Here is a 26,963-nt window from a genome sequence, read left to right on the forward strand (position 1 = left end):
GACTCTCAACGTGTCAGTGTGTACCTCGATGACTCAAGTAGCAGATTATTTGGTAGAAAGGCAGTTACATGTTGACAGCATGCCAAGTCAAATGAAGTTCATTGTTGGCGTGATAATTTTAAATTCAGTTCAGTGGACTTGACAAACTTCTGAGTGAATAAATATCATACGCCATCCTTATTGAAGTTGTGTGTCAGTCACAGAATAACTTAGCATGTTTTTAGAGAGTTCTTTTTTCTAGTCAATTTTGAACCATTGTGTTTTGAATAATCTGTTCTCAGATGAGAGACAAGGACTTTGTTTCATCCTTCTGAAATGGTGGGTAAGAGAAGATTGACCTGATAATAATCTCTTTTCGAGATGGTGTTTAATTTTGTTAAGAGTAATAGAAACATTTAAAATAAAAGCATTAGAGTTAGGCAGGGCTTCAACTTATCTTACTTGTTTTTCTGCCCCTGAAGGTAAAGCTTAGGGGCAATGGGTAGAAATTACACAGAGGGAGATTTATGCTCCCTGTAAGAGAAAAAATTTCTTAACCATTAATACTGTCCAAAGTAGGATGAGTGGCCTCAGGATTCCAAATCCCTTATTATGCTTTTTTTCAACCCTGTCCAACTCTTCCTGACTCCAATTGGTTTTTTTTTTGTTTTTTTTGGCAAAGCTACTGAAGTGGTTTACCATTTTCTTCTCCAGCTCATGTGACAGATTAGGAAACTGAGGCTAACAGGGTTAAATGACTTGTCCAGGGTCACACAGCTAGAAGTGTCTGAAGCCAGATTTGAGTTCAAAAAGATGTCTTCCCAACTGCGGGCCTGACATTCTATTCACTGTGCCACCTAGCTGCCCTTTCCCAGTTCTTGGAGCACTTTTAAGTTTGACACTAGATGAGCACTTATCTGGTGGTCATATTGTAAAAGAGAATTCTTTTCAGGTGGCATGTACTAGATGGTTTCTGAAGTTCTCCTAACTCAGATTCTTACTCTCTTTGATGTCACAGATCCCTTTGGGGGTCTATCCCTCCTCTTCAGCATTATGTTTTTATTTTTTTACTTTTATTTAATTAGTTGATTCAGAATATTTTTCCATGGTTACAAGATTCATGTTCTTTCCCTCCCCTTCCCAAACCCCTCCCATAGCTGGTGTGCAATTCCCCTGGGTTTTACATGTGTCATTGAGGATTATGTTTTTAAATGCATTATAATTGCAAAGGAAAACAGCCACATTAGAAAATTTTATAGCATGTAGAGAAGACTATAATCATATGGAGTCTAACAATAGGTCTAATAATTGTAAGAATTTTAAAGTAGCGATGAGCATAAGTAGTATTTCAAGATAGCTGTAGTAACTGTAATGAGAGATGAAAATATTGGTGATTTCTATTAGTAGCAACATCAGAAATGTTAATCATACTCTGATTTTTTGCCTCATTACATAATTAAGAGAAATAGCCAATTTCATTTAGAGATTAATAAAAATAAAGATTTTTTTTTCTCATCCAAGTTCACATACTCCAAAACCCTTAGGAGTCTTTAGTAGATCTCCAGTTAAAAATCCATACTCTAAGCATGAGGGTTGGAGGTGGGGGTAAGGTAGGCTCAAAGAAGTGGGAGGGTTATCCCCTTAAACCAAAACCCTGACATGAATTGTTTAGCATATTTAAAATCGGAGACATTCAGATTTCAATTTCCTCTTCTCAAAAGCTGCAGCTTCTTCCTCATGGGTCTCACCCTTAACTTTAGGAAGTGCCTTCTTATGTCAACCTACTGCCATTCGAAGGCATTTTTTTGCAGCTCTCCTCATATGGAAAACAGCTGCTTGGCTATGTTCTTGTAACTCTTTACCAGCTTGATTATTGTGGCCCCTCCACTCTCTTTTTTTCTAGACCAAATAACTCCTTTAATCTGTCTTCAGCATTCCTAAGTTCCATCCCTTTAATCATCTCCATGGTCCCTTCCAACTCTGAGATTCCAAGAATCTTGATCTCCTCCAGTTTTCAGCACTGCTATTAAAATGTGGCTTCCCAGACAGGACATAACATATTCCCAATTGTGGTCTCACCAGTAACTGAATGAAAGTGGATTGTTTCCTGTGTGTGACAGGGTCTCAGGTATCATGATTCATAGTTGGAAACTATTGGAGTTATCCCTATTTACATACAGGGATGTTGCTAGTGGAAAAGAATATTGTGTGACCATTGATTTCTTCATCTTTAAAACCTGGACCTGAGACTGTTAACTACTACAGAAACTTTTAGGGTCTTTGGTCCTCGGGTTCCAAATATACCCGGAGCATTGGCTGAAGGACTAGCTCCTTCCTCGCCACAGTCTTTCAAATGAAGCTGCTCTTTCCAAAATGTGTGCAACTGTTTTTGTTGGCTTGAAATTTTGTCTGTTTTCAAAACTATTCTCCTTTGCCCCGTTTAAAGCAGCCATTCCACTCACACTCATCTTGGATATCCTGATAGTCACAACACCCTGCTCAGTGAGGCTACCAGGGGATTGCCTTAAATCATTGTTCTAAAGCCTTTCTGTTTGCCTAGTGCTTTAATGTTTAAAAAGTCTTCAGGGGGATAGTATGTGATATTGTGTAACAGAATTATGTTACATTAGTTTACTGTTATATATTTTTTAAACACTTTCATGTCTGTTTCCTTGTTTGACCTATTGCCATGAATCCTAGAATGACAGAGCAGATATTATCCCCATTTTACAAATAAGGAAATTGAGAAGGAAATTGCATGACTTGTTCCACGTGATACTGCTAGCTGAAGTTCCAGCCAGAAGTCTCCTGAAGTTCCCCATTCAGTTCTCTTCCCATTGTGGTGCTCTCTAATAGCTCACTGAGTTAGATGTTGAATATTCTCTGTAGTGTTAGTCCAACTCAAACATCCCTATAGAAAATTAGTCACCACCATTTTAGAGAGATGAATACATACATATATGTACATATACATATATGTGTGTGATTTTTTTTTTTTAGGCAGTCAGGTTTAAGTTAATTGCCCAAGGTTACACAGTGAGGAAGTATCTGAGGACAAATTTGAGCCCAGGGCCTCCCAGCTCCAGGCTTGGCATAATATCCACCGTGCTACCTAGCTGTTCCCATCACCGTTATATTTTTAGAACAAAGCATGGTGGAAAGAGTTTGAGACCAAAATCAGAATCTTCAAAAGTGGTTACTGGTGAATGCTTATCCTTCCAAAAGTGGTTTATTTATTTAAAGTCCAAGTTCACCCTAAAGCCAAACTGTATGAAACATTAATAAGATTTTCTGAAAATTAATAAAGAAACCTACTCAGTTATCATGATATTTCAACAACAAAACCCAAGGGTCAGAATCATTCCAGGATCTGGAAAAAACACATTGAAAATATGACATCAACTTGACCCAGAAGACAAATGGTCAAGCAAGAGATCAAGGATTAGGTGTACCAATAAATTTGAGCTGGGACAAAAAGAGTCATGTTCATATGAATTTTAACTCACTCAATTTTGTGAATGTATTAGCATTTAGTTACAGCTAGAGAGGCTCTGTCACTGCATTGCTCTGTAAAATCCTCAAGCACAGAAAATACATGTCTCTTTCTGTACAAAAAATGCTACTGTCTTATAGCTGGACAATTTTTAAAGAACTTTGAGAGTGAAGATTAGGAGGAACAGAAAAGCTGGAAGAAAAGGGATGTTGGAGGACCCAGTACTGTCCTTTCAGGGATAAGATTTGCTTTCATTTTCCCCTCTCTCTTACAGGGTATGGGAAGCTGTAGAAACTCAGGCAGCCAAAAGTTGAAAAAGCAAATTAAAGACTTTGCCTGATTAGCTAAGATGCCCTAGATAATATGAATAGGCCATTTGGAGCTGAGAAAAAGAATAGAAAAAATTGGCTTCTAAGAGAGAAGCCTCCTGGGGTTCTTTGACATTGAATGAGTCTGAAGGTTAAGCACAAAATTTCCAAAAGGAACGACTTCTGCTTTTCTAAATCATGATTGAATGAGTTCACAAAGGAAAAATTTTAAATGAATAACAGAGACACTAAAATATATTTGGGAATTTAGGATCAACAATTTAGAGCTGGAAGATGGCCTTAGATGTCCATCTAGTCCAATCACCTCATTTTTACAGATGGGAAAACTGAGACTCAGAGCAATTAAGTAGTTTTCCAAGGTTCATGTAAATAATAAATAGTTTTCTCAGTGTTTTTAACCCAAGTTCTCTGACTTCTCATACAGCATTCTTTTTGGTCGTGTTCTGACCGTTAGCTTTAAGTTTCTTGGATTAATAAAGAGTTTTAATGATTTTTGTAACTGATGAGAGAAAAATATGAAAAATATGCTGATCTCTAGCACCTGGCCTTTTTTTTTCAACATTTTAACATGTTTTACATGTTAAAAACTAGGTAGCTATCGCACACTAATGCCACCTATGGGCAGAAGGACTAAATTACAGGTCCTGTTTTTTTTTTGGAAGGTGGTGTTTGGTTTCTTTCCAGACCTCTTACTGAAGCAGAATTAAATGTTTTCCCATGTATGGATGCAGCCAGTGCATAGTGTCTTTTCTCTGTAGAACATGGCTATAATTCAGTAGAAGAAAGCAAAGCTATACCTCTAAGAAGTGAGCCAAACCATTTGAGTTAAAAGATTTTAATATAATTTGAACATTTTACATTATCAAAAATATAGTTCCTTATTTTAACAGCAAAGCTTCAAATTTTTTAATTCCAAAATTTTTCAAAGAAATAAATGTCTAGTGATAAAATAGCAACTTTCCTATTCATTTTAAACTTTTCCTCCATTTTTTCCCTTTTTCTTTCTCTCTACAGTAATTCAAAGATATGTGACAAAAGAATTCAATAAACAGTGATTTCAGGCCAATCATTGTTCTATTCTGGTTTTTCTAAGAAAACTTGACTTTATTTCCTTTCCAAATTAAATTGATAATTACCAGGGGGCTAACAGAAAAGATTAATTATTTGCTAATTATTATGATTGATGAGATATCATACTGTGTTGAATGTACCAGATTTATGCAATCTTAATGCTTTTCACCAGGATTTTCCTGAGTCATAAAAACAAATGTTTTAAACATAAAAACTTAGTTTGATGCAGTCTTAATTCAAAGCAGACACGAATTATTCCCATTTCCATTCTGCTTTATCACTAAATTAATTACTTTCACTTATAGAGAACTCATTCAGGCATTTAATTACTTAAAGAAATTTATGTGGGATAAATGACAAGACTTAACCAAATCACTATTTGTAGGGAAGCAAGCTCGCAGAGTAGAGTATGTGGCTTTCCCAAAATGAATCACAACAATACAAGTATCAACAATAATGCCTAGCTTCTACTTGGAGAGATACAAACAGACAGATAATGAGACAGTGAGCACCATTTCGTGAGACATATTTGAGGTCTTTGGAAACAACATGTTTTTCTTTTTTTCTAGTCCAACAGGCAACCAGCAAAACTGAACCTACTCACTTGCCAGGTGAAACCCAATGCTGAAGATAAAAAGTCTTTTGACCTGATATCACGTATGTACTTTTTCCCCCCTCTAAATTAGTAATTGTGATTTGTGACATGTTACATATCCCTGTGTTAGGATTTTTTAGCAGCTGTTTTTACTAACCAAGTGTCCTTAAAGTTATTACTCTGGTAATTCATTTGCATTCCAATAGATGAAACACTCTGGAGATCAATTAGATTTACTATCATAATTCATATATTAGGTCATCTGCTGATGGATGGGCATAACTTTCTCCAACATCAGTGGCAACCACAAATATTGGAGAGTAGTATATTTTGACCTAAACAGTAGAATAAAATCCAGATATAAATCAATCATATTAAAAAATCAATCAGTAATTATCCATTACTTACTCCTTCCAGGCACCATATTAAGTGCTAAGAATATTTTTTTCTTTAAAAGAGTGAAAATCAGCATAGGATTGTGCTTTGAAACTAGACTTAAAAATAAAAGTGTTTTTAACATAATATATTTAATATTATAAAAGATAATGTAATATGTTCACTATGATATTTCTTTGTATTTTATACTAAGACAAGGGATTCATAGACTTCACCAGACTACCAGAGAGTTTCATGGGACAAAAAAAATCTTTAAGAATCCCAGGTTTAATGAAAGGAATTTTGGCTTGATAACCAGGAAGCCTCCTTTTTAGTACTGTCTATACCTCCAGCTTACTAGGTGATCTTAAGGCAATCACAGTACCTCAGCTTCAGTTCCTTTCTTTGTAAAATGAGGAGGTTGGTCTAGATAAACTCAGAAATCTTTATCTCAAACTATGTTCTAAGGTTTCTTGTAGCTCCAACATTCTGCAGTCTACAGTTCCAGCATTCTATATTATAAGGTTCCTTCCACTTCTAACATTCTAGCAAGATGATGCAATAGAGAGAGCACTGGACCTCGAGTCAGGAAAATCTGAGTTCAAATTTGGCCTCAGACACTTGCCAGCTCTGTGATCCTGGGCAAGCCACTTAACCTTTGTCTGCCTCAGTGTACTCAACTATAAAATGGAACTGAGCAGCTGCGTCAGAAGGTTGTTGTAGAGGGGAAAAAATGAGGTAATATATGTAAATCACTTTGCACTGTTCCTGGTACATTTTCTTAATTAATTAATTATAATTATTTTATTATTATTTATAATTATAATTAATTATAATAATCATATTATTTAATAATTAAATATCATTAATTATTACAATAATAGTATCATAAAATATAGTATAGTGATATATAATAAATATCATTATAATCATTAATTGTTAAATAAAATTATATTAAATCTTGCTTGTTCCCTCCCCCACCCCTTTCTATAACATTCTAGATTTGAAGGACTCTTTCATCTCTAACATGCTTTTTTACCTTGAGGGAAGCTAATATATAATGCATCTTCTTCCCTCTAGCTTATACCATACCAGAAGAAGCCCAAAGGGATAAACTCCTAACCAATTGTTACAATCCTTCAAGAAAAGGGGGTTCCATAGTACCTATCCCAGAATTTACAATTGCTCTGTTTACAGTTGGCTGTTTCTTTCCTCTCTAGATTGTGGTGCTTAGTTTGTTACTCATGTGTTTTAGTCCTGGAATGAATTATCAAGTACAATAGATTCCATAGGATTCATAGGATCTTAGGAATTAGAATATGGAGGAAGCTTAGAAGTCATCTAAGCAGGGGTAGCAAAGTCAAATAGAAACTAGCCACTGAACTGTCATAAGGATGATTGTTGACTTAGAAAACCACAAATTAAAGCTATCCATGTTCCATGGTTTTTTTTTTTATCTTTTCCATTTTTTTAAACCTTTTCCATTTTACATATTCATCTGGTTCAGCCACATTTGGAAATGCAGTGGGAAGCATGTTTGACACCTGTGCTGTAATCCAGTTTGCACCATTTTTCTAAACCCAAAGCATTTCAAAAACTTGCAGAAGATACCGATCAGAGATTCAGACCCAAGTCCACTCCCTTTACAGTCTATTTTTAACCTACCCTGCAGTGGTTCCTTTTGCAAAGAAAAAATGGCAAGATAACTCAAGATTAACAGTAGGCACCTAGCTTTTCACCTCAAGTATCTTTGCTCTTTCCAAATTGACTTCAAACCCAAGGAAGTAGGACCATTCAGTGGCCAATAACATTTTCAGTGCAGCTACCCTCAAAAAAAAATATTTTCATGCCCTTTAGAAGTAGTTTATTGGCAGAGGCTGGGTGGTTCAGTGGATTGAAAGTCAGGTCTAGAGATGAGGTCCTGGGTTCACATCTGGCCTCCAACATTTCCTACCTTTGTGACCTAGACAAGTCACTTAACCCCCATTGTCTAGCCTTCACAGCTGTTATGCCTTGGAACCAATATACAGTATTGATTCTAAAGATGGAAATTAAGAGTTTAAAATTTTTTGAAAGAAATGGTTTTATTTTTCTTCTAAAATTCAATGGCATCAGAATTTTGGACTAAGCATTTAGTTTAATAGTATGATCAGTTTTTTCTTTACATAAAGAATTTATATGGGAAAGACCTGGATTGGAAGTAAGGGAAATTTATCATGAATTCCAGCTTTGCTCCTTGCTATCTTTGTGAGCACAGTCATAAGTTGTTTTCCTTCTGAGCCTGCATTTTATCTTCTATAAAATGAACAACTTATACTAAACAATCTCTGAGCTACCTTCCAGCTCTAAATTCCATAATCCTATTGCTATATTATTTTTCCTGGAGTTGAAGGGGTTTGTTTTTTGTTGTTGTTTGAATCTGGGATTTCACTGGTATTGAAAACTTCAATCAAGAAAACTCCCTGTACCACCCATAGCCCTTCTGCTATGCTTAGGCAATTGAGTATGTGATGTGGCTGGTCCAAGATCACAGGATTATGGGGACAGTAGAACTGGAAAGGGGATCTTAGAAGCCAACATGTCTAGTCCCTCCCCCATTTTACAGATGAAGAAACTGAGGGACAGAACCTTTAAGTGACTTGCCTACAGTCACACAACTACAAAGAACTGAGATAGATTTAAACTCTGGCTTCAAATCTAAGGTCCCATGCGGTATGTCATGCTTCCTCTGGAGTTAACTTGTGTTTCAGTTGACCAAGGAATTTATTGATCACCTATGCTATTAAGAATTTATACTTTAAAATTGCAACATAGTCACAACACACCCCACCCACCTTCTAGATTTAGGAGTACCTTAAGAAGCACAGTAAATTCTATACTACAGGGAATTGCTTTGGCACCACTGAAGCAACAACAAACTGCTTCTGTGACTCTTTGCAAGCCTGCTTACAAAGCCTTCAGCATCTTCCTTTAACTGATTTAAAATAATTCTTTGGGAAAGGGTTTAAGTCTTCCTCAAAGCAACTGTCTTTCATCAGTAGCAACTATACTTTTCTTAGGCTTCTCTAAGGTGCAGTAGGTCTGCCTGCATATTATAGTTTTATGAGAATTTAATATCCAAGATGAGCAGAAGGCTGTGGGAGGAATGATTTCTTTTTGAAGGAAAGGAAGTGCAATTAAAAAAAATTGAAAGTGGAAGTGGAAAAGAATTGAATCAACAGGAAGTCATTCTTTATTTCTTACAAAAATATCTGGAAATATGTTAGATTATATGTGGCATTTGTTTGGATTTTATTCTTTAGAGGACAGATGACTGAGTAGAATTTGTATCATTCAAAACGTTATCAAACTAAGACAATGAATCCAAAACCAATAACTAAAAATAGTAGCCAATTATTGTATCTTTTAGATTATGATGTACAATGAAAAGTTCATAAAGTTTTTCAATATTATTATTTTTTGTACTTTTAGATAATAGAACTTATCACTTTCAAGCAGAAGATGAGCAAGACTATGTTGCGTGAGTATTTTTTTAAATGATAATTTGAAGCATTTGGTAAAAAATTAAAGAAAGCAAACAAGTATTCAGTACCTCCTCTATGTAAGACCCTTCCCTAAGAACTGGAAGATGCAAAAAATACACTCCTTGCTTCCCTGAAGTTTATAGTTAAAGAGGAAATAAGAATATACTAAGTACATAGTCATAAAGAAAGCTCTGATGGGAAACAAAAGATCATTTCTAGCTTATGGGTTAGAAACAAGAGAATATATGACTTCATGCAGTTGGTGCCTCCTTGAACAGGTCTTAAAGGAAGGCTTGGATTTTAGTAGGGTTAAGAAGAAAAGATGAGCAAAAACATGGAAAGAAAGAAAGAAAGAAAGAAAGAAAGAAAGAAAGAAAGAAAGAAAGAAAGAAAGAAAGAAAGAAAGAAAGAAAGAAAGAAAGAAAGAAAGAAAGAAAGAAAGAAAGAAAGAAAGAAAGAAAGAAAGAAAGAAAGAAAGAAAGAAAGAAAGAAAGAAAGAAAGAAAGAAAGAAATTCACAGAACTATGAATTAATTAATAACAAAATACCATGAATTTGTAGAAGACTTTTCAATTCCAAAAACACTTATTCATCTCCTACTTCTATAGAAGTCTCTTGGCATAATAAGACAAGCAAGTAAATAGTTCCCTTTCTCAAAAGAGCTTCCATTCTATTAGAACTTATGTTTGAAATTTCCTTTAAAGTGCCAAGTACTTGCCCATATCATTCATCATCAGAATGTTTGTGGTTTGGGGGATTAGGTTGGGTTTGTTTTTTATTTTATTTTGGTCAACAGCTATTGAGTGCTCCCTGTGCACTCAACACCATTCTAGAGGTGCAGACGACCAGGAAGACAGGATCTTACTTCAAAGAATTTGCTGTCTATTCGTCATTTCCCTAAACAGATCAAGACCAGTAGTCCATAAAGGTTGTCCATCATTTTAGTCTGCTGCCACCATTTACAAAGCCCACAGTTTCCACATCTTAGAATATTTGAGTTTAAAGAGATCTTAGAAATTATCCAATCCAATCCCTCCTTTTTTAAGACACATGATCCAAACAGCCTAGTCACAATTGAATAAAAGAAAAGAACAGTCATATTCCATCTTTCACATATGCATGTAATATGTGTGTGTGTGTGTGTTATATATGTATACTTGCAGTAAATTTGGCTTAAGATTTACAAAAAAAGAGGAAGTTTTTGGGTGTTTTTATTTGTTTTAAGCCAATTAAAAAATCAGGGTTTAGTGATACTCCAATTTGGCTAGAACATTAAATATATGAAAAGAGTAGTGCTTATATTCCATTTAAAATAATCTGGACAAAATATACCTCAAAAAAACAAGATGTAATGTGCTTTTAATGTATTGAATGCACAGCATACTATGGAACTGAACAAGATGCTTCTAAGAGTGCAACTGTAAAAATCAAAGAAAAACAACCAGGGCAATAAGCCAAACTAAATACAAACCATGCCCTGCCGTATGATAATCTTCATAAATTGTCTTCTTCCTCTTTTTCTAGCTTCAGTCACACTTTCTCCCCTCCACACAGGCTTACTTGCAGCTTTTCAAACAAGAGCTCCATCTCCTCTCTCATTGCCTCTATACTGGCTGTCCTCCATACTGGAGCTTTCTCTCTTTACTCCATCCTCTTGGATTCCTGGGCTTCCTTCAAGACATAATTCAAATCATGAGGACTTTCCCAGTTCTTTTAGCCTCTAGTGCCTTCCCTTCTGACATTACCTTCTCTCCATTCTTTGAGAGTCTTCTAGATATCTAGTTACTTGCATATTATCTCCCTCCTTAACTTGTGAACTCCTTAAGGGCAGGGAATGTTTTTGCCTTTTTTTGTATACACATCTAGTAAGCAATTAAAAATGCGTCATGACTGACAACATAATAATTAATAGGAAAACCTTTCTAAAGACTTTTACTTTTTCACTTCACTGGTTTTTCCTATACTGTGTATTAACTAGAAGTGAGAAAGGAAGGAATTTGAGCTAATGCTGGGAGCTTAATAACAACAAACCTTGAATCATTATAGTCTTTTAAAAATGTTCACTTCTTATGAAAAACACCAAAGAAAGAATGTTTCCTGAGTCAAGATTAGCCAGATCATATAACTTTTTTCTCTCCATAGTTTCATAGGAAACTAACTTCCTAAGCTATCATCTTCCTCCATTTTTCTTTCTCTCTTTCTCCATTTAACTCTTCTCTTTTGTCCTAGTTTTCTCACCCTCTTCATTCATCTCTTTTTTTTCTCTTTCCCATGTTCTCTTCCTTTCTCCTACTTTATCATTTCCCCCCCCCCTCTCCCTCTCTCTCTCTCTCTCTCTCTCTCTCTCTCTCTCTCTCTCTCTCTCTCTCTCTCTCTCTCTCTCTTTCTCTTTCTCTCTCTCTCTCTCTCTCTCTCCCGCTCCCTCTCCCGCTCCCTCTCTCTCTCTCTCTCCCTCTCCCTCTCCTTCTCCCACCTCTCTCCACACACACCACTAATCTCAAGGGAGCTCCAAGTACAAGTAAGAGCTGTTCAAAGGTGTTTCCAGGCAAAGTAAATTCCCTATCAGTAGTCTTCATGCAGAATCTGGAGGACCATTTTGATAGTATACTGTTGTGGATAGATTCTTTGGACTAGTTGCCTAGTTGAAGTCCCTTCAAAATTTGAAGTGCTAAAACTGTACCTACTCAACAGATCTTTGCATTTTTGCTATCCCTATTCTTACATGACTCCTCCATTTTCTTTCTTTTCCTCATAACCAGTCAGCAATCATTTATTGAACCCTGTGCTGGGCCTCAGAACAGATTGTCTTCTTTTCTTTCTCATTCTATTTGTCTATTCCCTTTGTGAAATTTTTAAAACACAATTCCTGACTTTTTAAAAAGAAACTATTCCAGATCTTCTACTTCCTTTTCTGTTTAATTATCATTCAAAAAGTTAATGAACCCTAAGTTTTTCTTCCTTTTGTTTCTTGGCCTCTTCTTATTTTACCCCTATTAACATCCCCCATAACTTCCCACACATCTTTGGTGCTTTGGAATTGGAGGTGGGTAGCAAAGCAGCCGACTTCTTTTTCTTCCCCCATAGCTGAGTGGGTGAAAATCATTCCAGAACTTCCTGTGTGCCTCCTTTTCCCACATTATGTAACCTCCCTTCTTCTTGCCCTTTTCATTCATATATTCATTCATTCAGTAGATAATTGTTGCCCAAAATGGTATAGTAAAACAAGCACTGTATTTGCAGACTTAGGTTCAGATCTCAGCTCTGCCAGATATGCCTATGTGACCTTGGGCAATCACTTTGCCTTTGTAACCTTCAATGTCTTTATTTGTAAAAGGGAAGAATTAGATTACACAATCTCCAAGTTCCCTTGCAAGTCTGATACCTAATAGCAGGAATGATTTTTTTTAAGTTTTAATATCATATGCTTTGAAACTAATATATCTATAAAATAGTTGCAGAGCAAATTTAATTGGTTATGTCGGGGCTTTAATATCAAATTTATAATCTTTTAAACGCAAGTGAGATATACAGAACTTTTTAGAGGATGCATTAAGAGAATTTAGTCATTAGAGAAAAGGGAAGAAAAGGCCTGAAAAAAAAACGATCTCTTAAATTCCCTTCCTGAGCCAACCCATCCTTCTCTGAATGTTTGAAATCAAAGCAATGAGTATTTATTTAGCATCTATTATGTGCCCACTTCTTACTATCAGTAATAGTGAATTTCTTTTTTTTTCTTTTTTAATAACCCTAAAAGATGTATTGATTCCAAGGCAAAAGAATGTTAAGTGCTAGACAATGGTTAAGTGACTTGTCCAGGGTCACACAGCTAGAAATTGTCTAATGTCAGAGTTTACCCCAGGACCTCCAGGACTGACTTTCTATCCATTTGGCCACCTACCTGTCCCAGTAATGGTGCATTTCTACAAATAATCTTGTCCTTCCTTGCATTGTTATTTAAGTATTTCAGATGTTCATTTCCTATCTTCTCAACAAGATTCTAATATAAGTACTTGGGGAACAAGGTCTTATTTTAGATGGTAAACTCTCCATCACTAGAAATGCTGTAACAGAGGCTAGGTAATTGAATATACCAGTCTAAGATTTTGATTTTAGAATTAGTAAATTAAAGGTCATCTCTTTCTAATCTATTCCACAAAACTGGAACCTAGAAAAGTAAAGTGTCTAGCCCAGACTCCCATGGGTACTAAGTGACAGAACCTTTAAGTAGAAGAGGTTCTAATATTGAATGGGAAGTTGGAGTAGATGACGGTCTTCAGTCCATTCCAATCCAGTGATTCTTTTGAAACCTCCTCTTCTCCCCACCCTTCTAGATCTAGAATAGCAAGTAAGTAAAATAAGTTATGTCTCCATTCCAGGAGAACGTAAGATTCTTGACAGCAAAGACTAAGTAATTTTTATTTTTCTATCTCAGATCCCTAAGAGTATCTAGCCCCAAAGTGTTTGTTGCATTTAGACTCAGATTTCTCTCTTTGTCCAGGAATTCTGTACTAGCTCCAGTCAAAGGAAGAAAAGTTACTCATTCTTACTTTTCGCATGGGGGCTTTTTGAAACCTATATTTCCACTAGAATAGTGCATGCAGACATAGACACAGACAGACAGACTCTCTGTTTCTTTATTTGTCTGTCTGTCTGTCTGTGTATCTTCTCCCCTTCTCCTTTCCCCACTTTCCTTTATATCATTAACCCAAATTTAGTTTTGATTTGGAACATTAGACACAGCAATAATTTTGCAATCAAGAGGACTAAGTTCAAATCTTACTTCCTTTATGACCTTGGACAAATCCCTTAAACCAGGGAATTCAGTTTCTTGAGTTTTAGAATGAGAGGACTAGGAACAAAATAATTCTCCAATTTCCCTTCCAGCTCTAAAGCCTAGGAGGTATGAACTACCATCCACTATACTAACCATGGACTTTAATTAAGATGGAAAGTCTAGTTTTCCAAGTAGTTCCCAATGAAATTTCATGCATAGATTAATAAATGCATTCATTGAAACCTCAGCAAAAAAAAAAAACTCAACTCAAGTTTAAGCTCTGAAGTTTAAGTTGCCCTGTCAGATGCTTCCCAATTGGACATTAAGTGATGATAACAAGATGACTCACTCCAGAAGTTCTGAAATATGCCCATCGCTCCCCTCAGTGTGCTGTTTCTTCAACTAAAGGAAGAATTGCTTGTTTTAAGTCTGTTGGTTGCGTTTGTAGCAGTGAGCTGAAAGAGATTGCCACCTAGAGTATAAAACATGATTTGCAACTCTTGAAACCAAGTATGAGATGCTAACAGTGGAAGGGAAGCCCTCTTCCTCATCACAGGATTTACGACTGAAATTAGAGATCATGTGGTCTAACCCCATCAGTTTATACATTACACCCAAAAAGGTTAAAAATTTGATTCATGTTGCATAGTAGCCAGAAGAGAGATGAGTTTTAAACCTAGTCCCTCTGACCTCTTGGTCAGTCTTTTTTCTAGGAATACCATGACTTGTCATTCAGTTAAGGAATCAGCAGTTTGGTTCATTGTCCCACACTCCTAAAAATTAGCAGGAAAATGGATTCGTATATCGATTACATAAACACAATAATAAAAAGCAAATCTTTATTTTAGGACAAAGGAGTAACTATTTATTGAATACAAATTATAATTTTGAAGATTTCTGAATCTTTATAATTAGCCTGATCCTTATTAACCTTAATAGACATTTATGAATATTTGAGTGAATGGAAAAAAGAGTAAGTGCTTTCTCTGTGGTTTTTTTGTCTTTATTTCTAACTGCTCTTTACTTCTATTTCTGTTGCTACTATTGTGTGCAAGGCACTATGCTAGATGTTGGGGTAACTAAGCTAAAATAAGACACAGTTCCTGTCTTCGAAGAGCTTTACAACTGATTCTTTTAAAGAGATTGACAAAAGTAGTTCACTCTTTTGCTTATAGTATAATATCATGAATAAGACATACACAATTGCTTTTTAAAGATAATGATTATACTTTTCCTATTGTTTCTTGAGTTTTCTAAAGTTCTTTCCTCCAAACAACTCTTGGAATCATTCATTAAGCTCTACTATATACCAAGTACTATGCTAATTGTTGGAGAAAAATACAAAGATAAAAGACAGCTTCTGCTCTTAAGGAATTAGCAATTTGTTGGGAATAAGAAAGCATGTAGCCTGTGAGGTAGGTTGCATAGAATGTAATATGTACAAAAGATAGATCCTGGAAAATGAGGAATTTAAGGAGTATTATCTTCCTAAGAACCTGGTTTTTAGTCCCTGACTCTACTTGTTCTATCTTCTCTCTCCTTTGCTAACCATTTCCTTCTCAGCTTATTGCTGAATGAACCCTTTTTGCAAAATAATAAAGTAGAATGTTAGCACTAATGTGGACCCTGGAGATTATAGGCCAGCACTATTAGGATAAGATAAGGAAATTGAAAGCCAAATAGGTAAAATGACTAGGTTCCTTGAAAACTCCAAGCCTATAATCCTTGGGTTTTTTCATAATACTATACACTCATCAGGCTTTGACCTGTGTGCTAGAATCACTACCTTCACCTCTCCAGATGATTAGAATGATATCTTCTATTTGTCATTCCCTTCCCAGTTACAGCATAATTAATGCACATTACCTCACTTTAGTCCTTACAGTGATTATGGGAGGTAAATAACACAAGTGAAGCTATTCCATTTTTACCTGTGAAGAGCTAAAGCAAAAAGACATTTGTGGTATATGTCTCCTTGAACCTAGTTTTCTAAAAATTATTTTTAGTTTCATGTTTCTGTCATTTTCACTTCTTTATTCAATCTCTCTTCTTTCAGTTTCCTCCTCAGCAGTTATCTTAATTTTTATTGTTGTCTTTTTTTCAATTTTTCCCCTTTTTTCTCTCTGAACTTTTCCTTTCTCATTTTGGAAGCCTTTTGTCATAGGATTACAGGTTCAGAAATTTAGAACTAGAAGGGGCATTTAGTTCAACCCTTCCATTTTACAGGTAAGGAAACTGTTATGCAACTTGTTCAGTGCCACAGAGATAAAAATTCTTAAGAGTCAAGATTTGAACCCAGCTCATCTGACTCCTGATTCAGTGGATTTTTTTCTTTTTCCTACTATACCATATAGGGTGTCTGTGTGTTCATATCTAAAATAGTTCAAAGATAAGATGAAGATGCTAATTTTTAAAAATCCTCTTTTTTATTTTAAAACAGATGGATCTCAGTATTGACAAACAGCAAAGAGGAAGCACTGACCATGGCTTTCCGAGGAGAACAGAGTACTGGAGAAAACAGCTTAGAGGACCTGACAAAAGCCATTATTGATGACATCCAGAGATTACCTGGGAATGACGTCTGCTGTGATTGTGGCTCATCAGGTATTCTAGCCATTTCTTCTGTCTTGACTCTGCCAATTAACTCCATTTATCATGGATTTTCCCCAGAGTTTGAGTTAACTTTCTGAACTTCCTTTTTGTTTCTATTGAATGCTAAGTCATTAGTTGTTTAAAAGGCTGGTCTTTTTATTGTGTCCTACAGAATCCCTGATTATTCTAGCCTCTTCTTTTTTGTCTGTGCTATTCTTCATGCCTGGAAATGCTTCCAGGCTTTCACTATTTCACCCCCAAATATAATTACCTTTCAAAGAATCCCCCCAACTCCTTTAACATTTATTGCCCTCTGCCTTCTACATGGCTTCATGCTCTGCACCAGATACAAATATACAGGCATCTTCTCCTATTTCTCCATATATGCAGTCCCAACAAGATTGTAAACTCTTCAAAGGTGGGGAAACTGTCTTACTAATAACTCAGGAGTGCACATTTAAATAACTCTTCATTGTTACAGAGCCCATCTATTTGTATTATCAAAAAGACTGTGTCAGCCTAATTCCTATGGATCCACTCACCATCTTTGTAACTTTCCCCCCAAAAAATATCCCACACTGGCTGATATTCCCCTGCCTTCCTCTGTGAGAATGTATGCTTCTCAAAGGGGTTGGGGGGGCTATCTACACTTCTATATTTGTTTCCCCAAAATTTAGCACAGGAGCACATAGTCAATACTCAGTAAATACTCTGTTATTCATTCATTTGTTCTTTCATACATATGTTAATCTTCATTTCAGAGCCACGTTGTGAAGGGAAAAATATAGTTATTATCCCCATTTTATAAACAAGTAACACGTCGAGGACATCAGCCTATTTAGTGACAAAGCCTGAAATCCAACGAAGTCAATTCCAAGTTCAGTGTCCTTTCCTAGCCGCCTCTCTGTTTCCACGTATAACCTGGGCAGACATAGAGATCTTACATAGATAGCCCACACACCCCTGACAGATTAGCTGACCAGAGAAGTGCTGAAGTATTGAGGTTTGGATTAGAATCTAGCCATAGTCATTTATTAATTGTGTGACCATGACTGAGACACTTCACCTCTCAGTTTCTTCATCTACAAAATGGTTACAATAATCCTTCCACTCTCAGCTTCTCACTTCTGATAAAGAATGTGTTGTGTCTGCTTGAAAGTATTGTCAATGTGAGCTAATATTAATTATATCGTCCTCAGTGTCTAGCAGAGATCTTTCCCCAAGGCAGGTCTTCAAGAAAGGCTGGTTGTCTAGAAGTCTGGTATTTAAAAGGGGCATCTTCATCACAATATCACAATTTGGGGCTGCCCAGGAAAAAAGTGGTTGCCGTTGTCACTGTGTCCTCTGGAGTTTCAAAAAGGCTTTTGTCCTCTGGAAAGTGTTATGTTCAGTACTTAACAGCTGTCTTATCGGCAGATGCTCCATTGAGAAGCCATAACCAGGACTGATAGGTTAATGCTGCTTGTAGCTTATAGGTTAATGCTAGCTGTAGGATCCTGTCCCCTGTGAACAACAGTTAATAGCGATGCCATCCATCATTGTCATGGAATGTGGAGCAAGGAGGAAAAAGTACTTTTGTGAGGCCTCTAAGAATTTATTACAACTGAAACTTTAGGGGGAGCATCTTTTCTCTTTTTTCCCTCAAGGATAAGCACCATTAGACAATCCTAATTTAGTGTTGGATAGAAAAAGACGTGTTTTGTTTTCTTTCACTTAAAAATTGTTTTCTCTGGCAAGTGTTTATATTTTTATAAAGAGCATTCGAACTAACAAGTTAAGATATACTTTTCCCCCATGTTAATTCTTGCCATAATTCTTAGATGTTTTCATGTTAGAGCTACCAAAAATAAAGAAAAGAGACTCATTAAAAATCACTTTTTAAAATACACAAGTGAAAACTGAAGGAAATTCAGAGGAAAGCAGACAAGCTGGACTTCTTTGAAAGTAACATGTTGAATTTACTATGTATGGATATAAATGTATATTTATATATACACATAAACATGTAGAAGGGAACTTGCATTTTCACATGTAATCTTTTTTCTGATCTAATTAATATATAAAAATATGTTTTGGGGAAAGGGGTTTTCATTATGGTCATAATTTTTTTAAATTAAGAAACAATTCTTAACCTCACTTACTAGGGAAGATAGCATGAAGTAGTGGAAGCACACTGGACAATGAGCCAGGTGATCTAGGCGCTGGTCCCTCCTCTGCCGCTTCACCCTCCTAGGTCACTATGGGTAGAATTTCTTAGTGGGTTTAGATGCTGGCTCTATTTTTGTGGGATTTTGTCACTTCAACTTCTTTTAAATAATTTTTTTTTGTAAATTACAAATAAAAACAACTTTTAAACTTCATTTTAAAAAATTCTGTGCCACATTTTCCCCCTTTTTCCCTCCCTGCCCTGTACCCTCCTTGAGATTGCAGAGAATCTGATATAGATTTTACATGTGCAATAATGTAACACATTTTTCCATATTAGTCATTTTGAAAAAGAGAACTCAAGAAAGAAAGTGAAATATAGTATGTTTTGGTCTATGTTCAGACCATATCAGTTATTTCTCTGAGGGCAGATGGCACTTTTCATAATGAGTCCTTGGGGTTATCTTGGATCATTACCTCAACTTTTGAAGTCTGAGTTTTCCTATCTAGAGTAGAGGTTCTTAATCTTTTGTATGTGTTGTAGACCCCTCTGACAGTCTGATAAAGCTTAAAGATTTCTTAGAATAATGTTTTTAAATTCATAAAATAATAGAGTGGTCAAAATGATAAAAAAAAAAAGAGTTCACAGACCCCAGGTTAAAAACCCTTTGACTAAGTTTTCCAAGGATCTTCCTAATTCCAAATCTTACAATCTCATTACCTTTCTCTGTGTTAGTAGTAAGATGAAGGGCTTAGACTAAATGACATCTGAACACCCATCCAGCACTCTACTTCTACTGTTTTCAGTTGCTTGTTTTTATAATACTGTACTACAAAATATGGGCATCTGGTTCTGTTTTCAGTTTAAATTTTATCAGCCCACTCCCAAAATGAACAGTGCACTAAATTATTTTGCTTTACTGTGCTTTTAAATCTTTTCTATAGAACCCACATGGCTTTCAACCAACCTGGGTATTTTGACCTGTATTGAATGTTCTGGAATCCACAGGGAAATGGGGGTTCATATTTCTCGTATTCAGTCTTTGGAATTAGACAAATTAGGAACTTCTGAACTCTTGGTAAGTTGTTTTCTATACTTTGGAAAGATTTCAGTTCATTAACATAAAGATGAAATTACTTTTTGTTTCTTTATAAAGTTTCCCTGCCAGCTTATTCAGAGAATTGAATGGATTTTATATAGATATTCAGTGACATTGTAATTTGTATTCTAAGTAAAATTGACAGTTTCCTTCTCTAAAATGCATGGTAAATCACTAATAGGCATGTACTATCATGACTAAGTGGAAAGGTTAGCCAAGCTATTTTGAATCTCAGTGACCTTTAGGAACCTCCCAAACTCTGTTAGAATGCTCAAATTAAATTTTTATATGATAATTTATTTCACATCAGAAATTTATTTTAAAGTCATTATTTCATATGCTTCCTAATCTTATAAATCACAATTGAAGACCCTTGTGTTAAAACATTTTTAAATGAAGGAATTATCGTTTTAATCAATTATAAGTTATTTTAACTAATGGGAAGTTTTATATGAATATGAAGTTTCTTGTTAAATCATTGTAGTAACTTGTTCTTTTATGAGTCATCAGAAAACCGCTTCCCTTTAATCCTTTCTTGAGGGAATAGATGGTATGATACCTGATGACACAGTTCATAGATTTTATAAGGTTAAACAGTCATGAGAAAATTTATCATGTTATCAGAGATTTTTTTAATTACTTAGAAATCTTCCAGTTGTAATCTTCCTCCGACCCTTCCACAACCCTAAGCAATTCCTTTAGAGCCAATTTTAAGGTAAACATTAAGCCAAGTCCAACAGTAAACCACATTTTCATCATCCCAATACAGATCCTAGATGCATACAGCCCTGGGATGTTTATCAAGATATTTGGCATTCCCTACCTATTCTTTGACTAGTAATTAGGTCTGGTATAATTACCTGACACCTCCTAAAACCTCCCAATCACAGTGGGAAATAATCTTTCCCTCTAATGGAACTGATTATTCCAAGAAACTTAATGGTAAATTAAATGGCCAAATCAGCAGGACATGGGTGTTTCTGGGGACAAAATACATCTTAAAGGCCAGGTTGGATCTAATTTCTTGCCCTAGTTCTGCTATTAACTCACTGTGTGATCTTGGGCAAATCACAGTCCTTCAATTGGATTCAGTAATCTAAAATGCCTTCCAGCTCTAAATTCCATGCCTCTATACCTCCAGGTGAAACACACCCAGATAATCTGGGAGATTCAGCAGCAGACACCACTGTTTCTGGAATTCTGCCCAGTAACTTAACTTTCTCAAGTGAATTTCTTAAAGGGCTAGTTACAGGAACATTTCTAAGGTGAACATCTAAAGCATCCTTGTCTGATTCATCACAGATCACATCACGGTGAATCTATATTAAAATAGCATCCTTTGATTCTAGCACCAAAATGCCACTCAGGGCTCCCTTAACTAATAGTTTATTACATCTTCACAAAGAGTTCCTTACCCCACACACAATCAGTAAAGATTTCAAATGTGAAACTTGCACTGTTTGTTTACAGAAATGAGTCTGGAATGAGACAGCCATTCTGTGCTGATGCAGGGATTTATGACACCTAAAAATAAATTGTCCTTGTTTAATAAGATTCTAGCTACCACCAGTATGGACTAGAGTTTGTATGCTAAGGTTATAGTTTCATAACTTTTCCTTCTATCCCTGTACCCTCAATCCAGATGTTTTCATAATGCCTCACTCACTTTTGCCTCTAAGAATCTCTTCAAGGCTCAGCTCAGGTGCCACCTCTTATGCAAGACTTTCCTGATCCTTTTCCTTCCACCCAGTTGTTGTGTCTCTTGTCTCTCTCTCCCTCCTTCCTTCCCTTCCTCTTTTCCTCTCTCTCTCTGTCTCTGTTTCTCTGTCTCTCTCTCTCTCCTCTCTGTCTTTCTGTCTCTGTCTGTCTGTCTGTCAGGCTCTCATATTTTCTATTTATATTAAGTAAGTTACTTGTACTTATTGAGACATTGGTCCTTGCTGCCTTGTATATGTTGTATTGCCCAAGAGAATATAAACTCTTTGAAGACAAGAATTGTTATTTTTTCCCCTCTTTTATCCTTAACACCTAGCAGTTTCTTGCACAAAATAAGCACTTAATAATCTAATAACCATTTAATTGAGTTCAAATGAAATTTATTTAATTGAATTACCTATCTCTAGCCTCAGCTTATAGGTTTGTGAAATGAAGATCATTAGTTGGTTCCTGAGGCAAGCATTCATGAAATATTAGCATTTATATAAGACAAGTATGCTGAGTGCTTTTATTTGACCTTATTAAATCATGACTTCTATCCCATCCCTTGTCCACAACAAGCCCCTTAATCTCTTTACTCACTGTATCCTTTTAATTCTGCCTTCTCAATGTCTTTCATCTTTTCTGACCTTAGCATTCCAGTTGCCATGACTCTAATTCAAGTCCTCATTGCTTCTCTCCTAGATTATTCTAATAGCCCTACTAATCAGACTTCCCACTTTAACTGTCTCCTAAGTACAGCCTGTCCTTTACACCTATGCAGAGTAGTCTTAATGTATAGATCTCCTGACATCCTTGTTACTCAGAAACCTCCAGGGGTTTCCCATTGCTTATTGGGAAAAATCCAAGCTTCTTTCCTTAGCATCAGAACTATCCAAAACTTGACTTCAGCAAACTTTGGCTTTTTCTCCTACTTCTTCCCTTGCCAAATCGAATGAAGTATGTACCATTTCCTGAAAAACTCCTGTCCTTTAGACCTTTATGCCTTTGCTCATATTGTTTCCTACACCTGGAATGTACCTTCTCTGTCCCTCATCTCTACTTGCTGGAATCTTATGCATCCATGAAGACCCAAATCAGTCATCTCTCTTGTTAAGCTTTTCCTGACGTTCCCTCTCCCAGTTAAAATTATTTTTGTTCTTTAACCTTTTGTTATACTTTGTTTTTACCTCTGCTAGGCACTTAACTCATTCTGCTTTGTAGAAAAACTGTGTTTCTATCATATAACTCACTAGCCATTGACCTTCTTGAAAGTCTAGAGAGTAATTATTTGTCTTTGAATGCTTCTCATGGTACACTGCTTTACATGCCATATGTCCATAGTAAATGTTTGTTGAAAGAATTGAAGATGTATTTTACAGGTTGTGGGAAATACATCATCTGGCTTCCCAAAAACAAATGATGGTAACATTTAAGTCCATTAGGAAATGGAGAAAACTATATTGTTTTGTATTTCTGTTACAGCTGGCCAAGAATGTAGGAAACAATAGTTTTAATGATATTATGGAAGGGAATTTACCCAGTCCCTCACCAAAGCCCACTCCTTCAAGTGATATGTAAGTAATTTTGAAAAACTAAATTGCCTTTCATTTATCAACTCTTTTCCTTCTCTACAAAAGTTTTCAAGTTTGTTTCCACTGGAGAATTCAGTTTTTAAGGAAATGCAATGCAAAGATGTTGCTTCAAACTTAGGCTCAGATCCTAAAAGGTCTCATTTTTTTAAACTTTAGAAACATAAGGTTAAGTCTGATTGGAAGCATTTTGCCTGTATTATTCTAATTTCCTTTTGATGATACAGAACTCATTATTTGGCTTTGATTAAATGATGCTGGATGTTATACATTTTATTTGTAACATTAAAAGAATCTGTTTATCTCAGTGGTGTTTTATTAATAAAGTAGAATTGTATTCTTGTTATCTGTTACAACATAAAATGAGCAATGCTTTACTTACAAGTATGTTTTTTAGAAGCAGGACAAATACCCGTGTTTTTAGAGGGTCTAGCCCTGCTTGAAACTATGTTTAGATGACTTCTAAATCTTTCTTCTGACCTGTGAATCCATTGTGAATCCATTTCAAGTCATTGTTGAGATGTTCTCTGTCATCTGGTCCAGTCTTCTCATTTGAGAGATGAAGAAACTGAGACCTAGAAAAAATAAAGATTTGTTCAAAGTCACAAAGAGGTCTGTTGCAAAGCCAAAGTTGTCCATAGATCACAACCCATCCATGCCTGGAATCATGTGTGGATTTTTTCCATAACCTCCCATAAGTTGGCTAGAGGGATTACAGCTTGAATTCCAAATTTAGTGCTTTTTCCAAATGATGATCTTCTCCAATCTGGTGTTTATATCTCACCAATCTCACCACTCATCACTTTGTATGCATTTATTCTTTGAAGAATTTTCTATAGTATCCATTAGTCCATCTAATTAATAATTGAAATGAAGAACATGAAACACTATAGGTTTATTTCTGTTCATTTATGCTACATCTGAATCATAAAATCAGGTGATAAATGTTTTCGGTCCTCAATAGTTGATGAACACCAATAAGGCAGAAAAGGGGTGCAGTATGCAGTGCTGACAAGACTACTTCAATCACAGATTCTTGAAGATTTTAAGTATCCTGAGTAGGCCGCAGCACAGTAAACATGATATAAAAGATATCAACAGAGAGATGTAATAGCAAACAAGAAGATGGTCTGGGCACATCCTGAGAATAAAGGATAGCCTATGGACTGTCCTTTGTTCTATAGTATCCTCACAGTTTCAGTGGAAAGACCCAGAACACATTAGGAAGGACCTCTCTAGCCAACTTATAAGAGTCGATGAGGACAAGATTGACACACGATTCTAGACTTAGATGGGTTCTGATCTATGGACACACATTGTTCCCTTTTCAAGCCAAGCCTCACTTATTCACACATGACACTCCCTCTCCTATTTCCATGCCTGTGCACTGGCTGCCATATGCCTCATCTGCACTCCCATCTCACTTCCATCTCTTAGCCATCTCCAATTTCAACACTCAGCTCAAGTGTTACCTTATACATGAAGCCTTTCCTGACTTTCATAGCTGTTAGGGTCCCCCCCCCCCATTAAAATCCCCTAGTCTTTATTTGGTACTTATTTTCTATTAAGCTGTGTAAACACATGTTATCTCCCCAAAGGGACTGTAAGCTCCTTGAAGGCAAGGGACTATTGTGTGTATCTTTAGACTTAGCAAAGTTCCTAGCACATAGTAGGCACTCAATGTTTGTCGACTCATCAATAAGAGAACAAATCTATTTTAGTATAATTTTTTTAAGATATTAAGTTTTATGAACAAAAGACCAGTTTTTCCTACATTCCTCCAAACAAAGAATCCTCTTCACTACCAAAACGCTAATAATGTGTTGTTTACCCCCAGAATGTACTTCATGGTGCACAAAACATACCAATACTTGCCCTTCCTTCCATATAGAAACTAACTTCTAAGAAAACTTTCTATACCTTGTGAAGAGTGTGCTTAAATCATATACTCAAAAGATGCAGTGGAAAACTAGACTATATTTTCAGTCATCTGGGAAATTCTTCCAACTCAGCCAACTGTGAACAGCAGGAAAAGACTGAGACTTGTACTCTGAAAGCTAGTATTTTCAAGAAGACATTCATGAAATCATGGACCATTGAACAAAGTCAGCAAGGCACAACATTCCAGTGATCAACTAGAGAAAGAGAAAGGACCACATGCTCCCTAGGGAAGGGCAGGCCTTTTTGCAGCCATCACTGACCTAGAAGAGAAAGGTGTCATGTAAAACCCAGTGGAATTGCTTGTTGGCTATGGGAGGGCAGTGGGAAGAGGGGAGGGAAAGAACATGACTCATGTAACCATGGAAAAATATTCTTAATTAATTAATTAATTAGAATTTTTCAGATAAAAAAAAAAGAAAGGTGTCAACCTCGTTTCAGGTAGGAGTGGCAGATGTTGGGAAACAACAGTAGCTACAACTAGACTGAGTTGGGCTTTAGTAATCAAAGACAGAGAATGGTTTTTTTGGAGCAAGATAATTCTGTATTTCATAGAGAAAGTAACTGTCATGAAAAGGACAATCTTCACGTATACACATTCTACACAGGATTTCTGTCTGTTAGCCGCATTTTCAACTACACCAACATCCTTCCACCCATACTAATCTTCACATGTGAAGGAGACCATTATATACCTTTATCAACAAAATATGTTTCACAGATTCAACATAGTATGATAAAAATGAGCTCGCTTTTACATAGTATTTTAAGATGTACGAAATACTCTATATATGTTATCTCATTTCGTTTGAATTTCCTGAATTTGAATTGAGATGTGGGTCTAATCCCAATAAGCGTCATCTAACCTTGGGCAAATCATTTCCTCATCTGTAAAATGAGTGAGTTGAACTTACTGTTTTCTAAGGTCTCTTGTAGCTCCACATTTATATGATTAGTTTATGCTTCATCCTTTATGTTTTTTTCCATATTGTTTTCCATTTAATGTTTTTCTATTTGATTATTTAGCTCTTTTCCTGCCTCAGTTGCTACATTCAATTTTGCTTTGTTTTAAGTAATAGGAAGAGATAATATTAAGACCTCTAGAAATCTAGTATACTGTGAAGTTATATTATTTTCATATTGGGAAACTAGGTTTGAACGATAGTATTGTCTCATTAAAAACTACTTTTCTGTTTTCTGAAAGAGATGTTTACATGTATATAATATACCAAGTCTTGAGAAAAAAAACATTATGGTAGATAGAAAGCCAGCCTTAGAGCAAGAATACCTAGAATCAAGTCCTGCCTCTGCTACATAAGTAATTGGGTAACCCCAAGCAACTCTCCAAGACTATAAATATAAATCAACTTACTCACTACATCAATAGTTTCTGTACTACAAATTTCCAGTGAAATCATATGTCTAGCAAAGCACCATCTCTGACCACCCCACCACCACCACAAAAAAAAACAACCGCATTATTGTTCCCTAGAAAAGAACCTCATTCAGAATGCTATAACAAATACTTTTACTTTGTTTTAGGACTGCACGTAAAGAATATATCACTGCAAAATATGTAGATCATAAGTTTTCAAGGAAGACCTGTTTATCTTCATCTGCTAAGTTGAATGAACTACTTGAGGCCATCAAATCTAGGGATTTACTTGCACTAATTCAAGTCTATGCAGAGGGGGTAGAGCTAATGGAGCCACTACTGGAGCCTGGACAGGTAAGACATCCTGTATTTAAAAATTTGGAACA

At 35.9% G+C, this 26,963-nt stretch overlaps 1 protein-coding gene across 4 annotated transcripts in view; it reads left to right on the forward strand.

The window, feature by feature from the left end:
- The window catches only part of ASAP1 (ArfGAP with SH3 domain, ankyrin repeat and PH domain 1), a 522,736-nt gene that overhangs the window by 446,740 nt on the left and 49,033 nt on the right, over nt 1–26,963 (forward strand). For all 4 annotated transcript variants that reach the window (XM_056823080.1, XM_056823081.1, XM_001381404.5 and 1 more), the window contains 6 exons: nt 5,442–5,529; nt 9,314–9,362; nt 16,581–16,744; nt 19,823–19,956; nt 23,158–23,249; nt 26,745–26,931. In XM_056823080.1, the coding sequence (XP_056679058.1) occupies nt 5,442–5,529; nt 9,314–9,362; nt 16,581–16,744; nt 19,823–19,956; nt 23,158–23,249; nt 26,745–26,931 (714 nt within the window). The remainder of the gene's footprint in view (nt 1–5,441; nt 5,530–9,313; nt 9,363–16,580; nt 16,745–19,822; nt 19,957–23,157; nt 23,250–26,744; nt 26,932–26,963) is intronic.

Source organism: Monodelphis domestica, chromosome 3 (genome assembly GCF_027887165.1).
Source record: "Monodelphis domestica isolate mMonDom1 chromosome 3, mMonDom1.pri, whole genome shotgun sequence".
In the NCBI taxonomy this organism is placed as follows: domain Eukaryota; kingdom Metazoa; phylum Chordata; class Mammalia; order Didelphimorphia; family Didelphidae; genus Monodelphis; species Monodelphis domestica.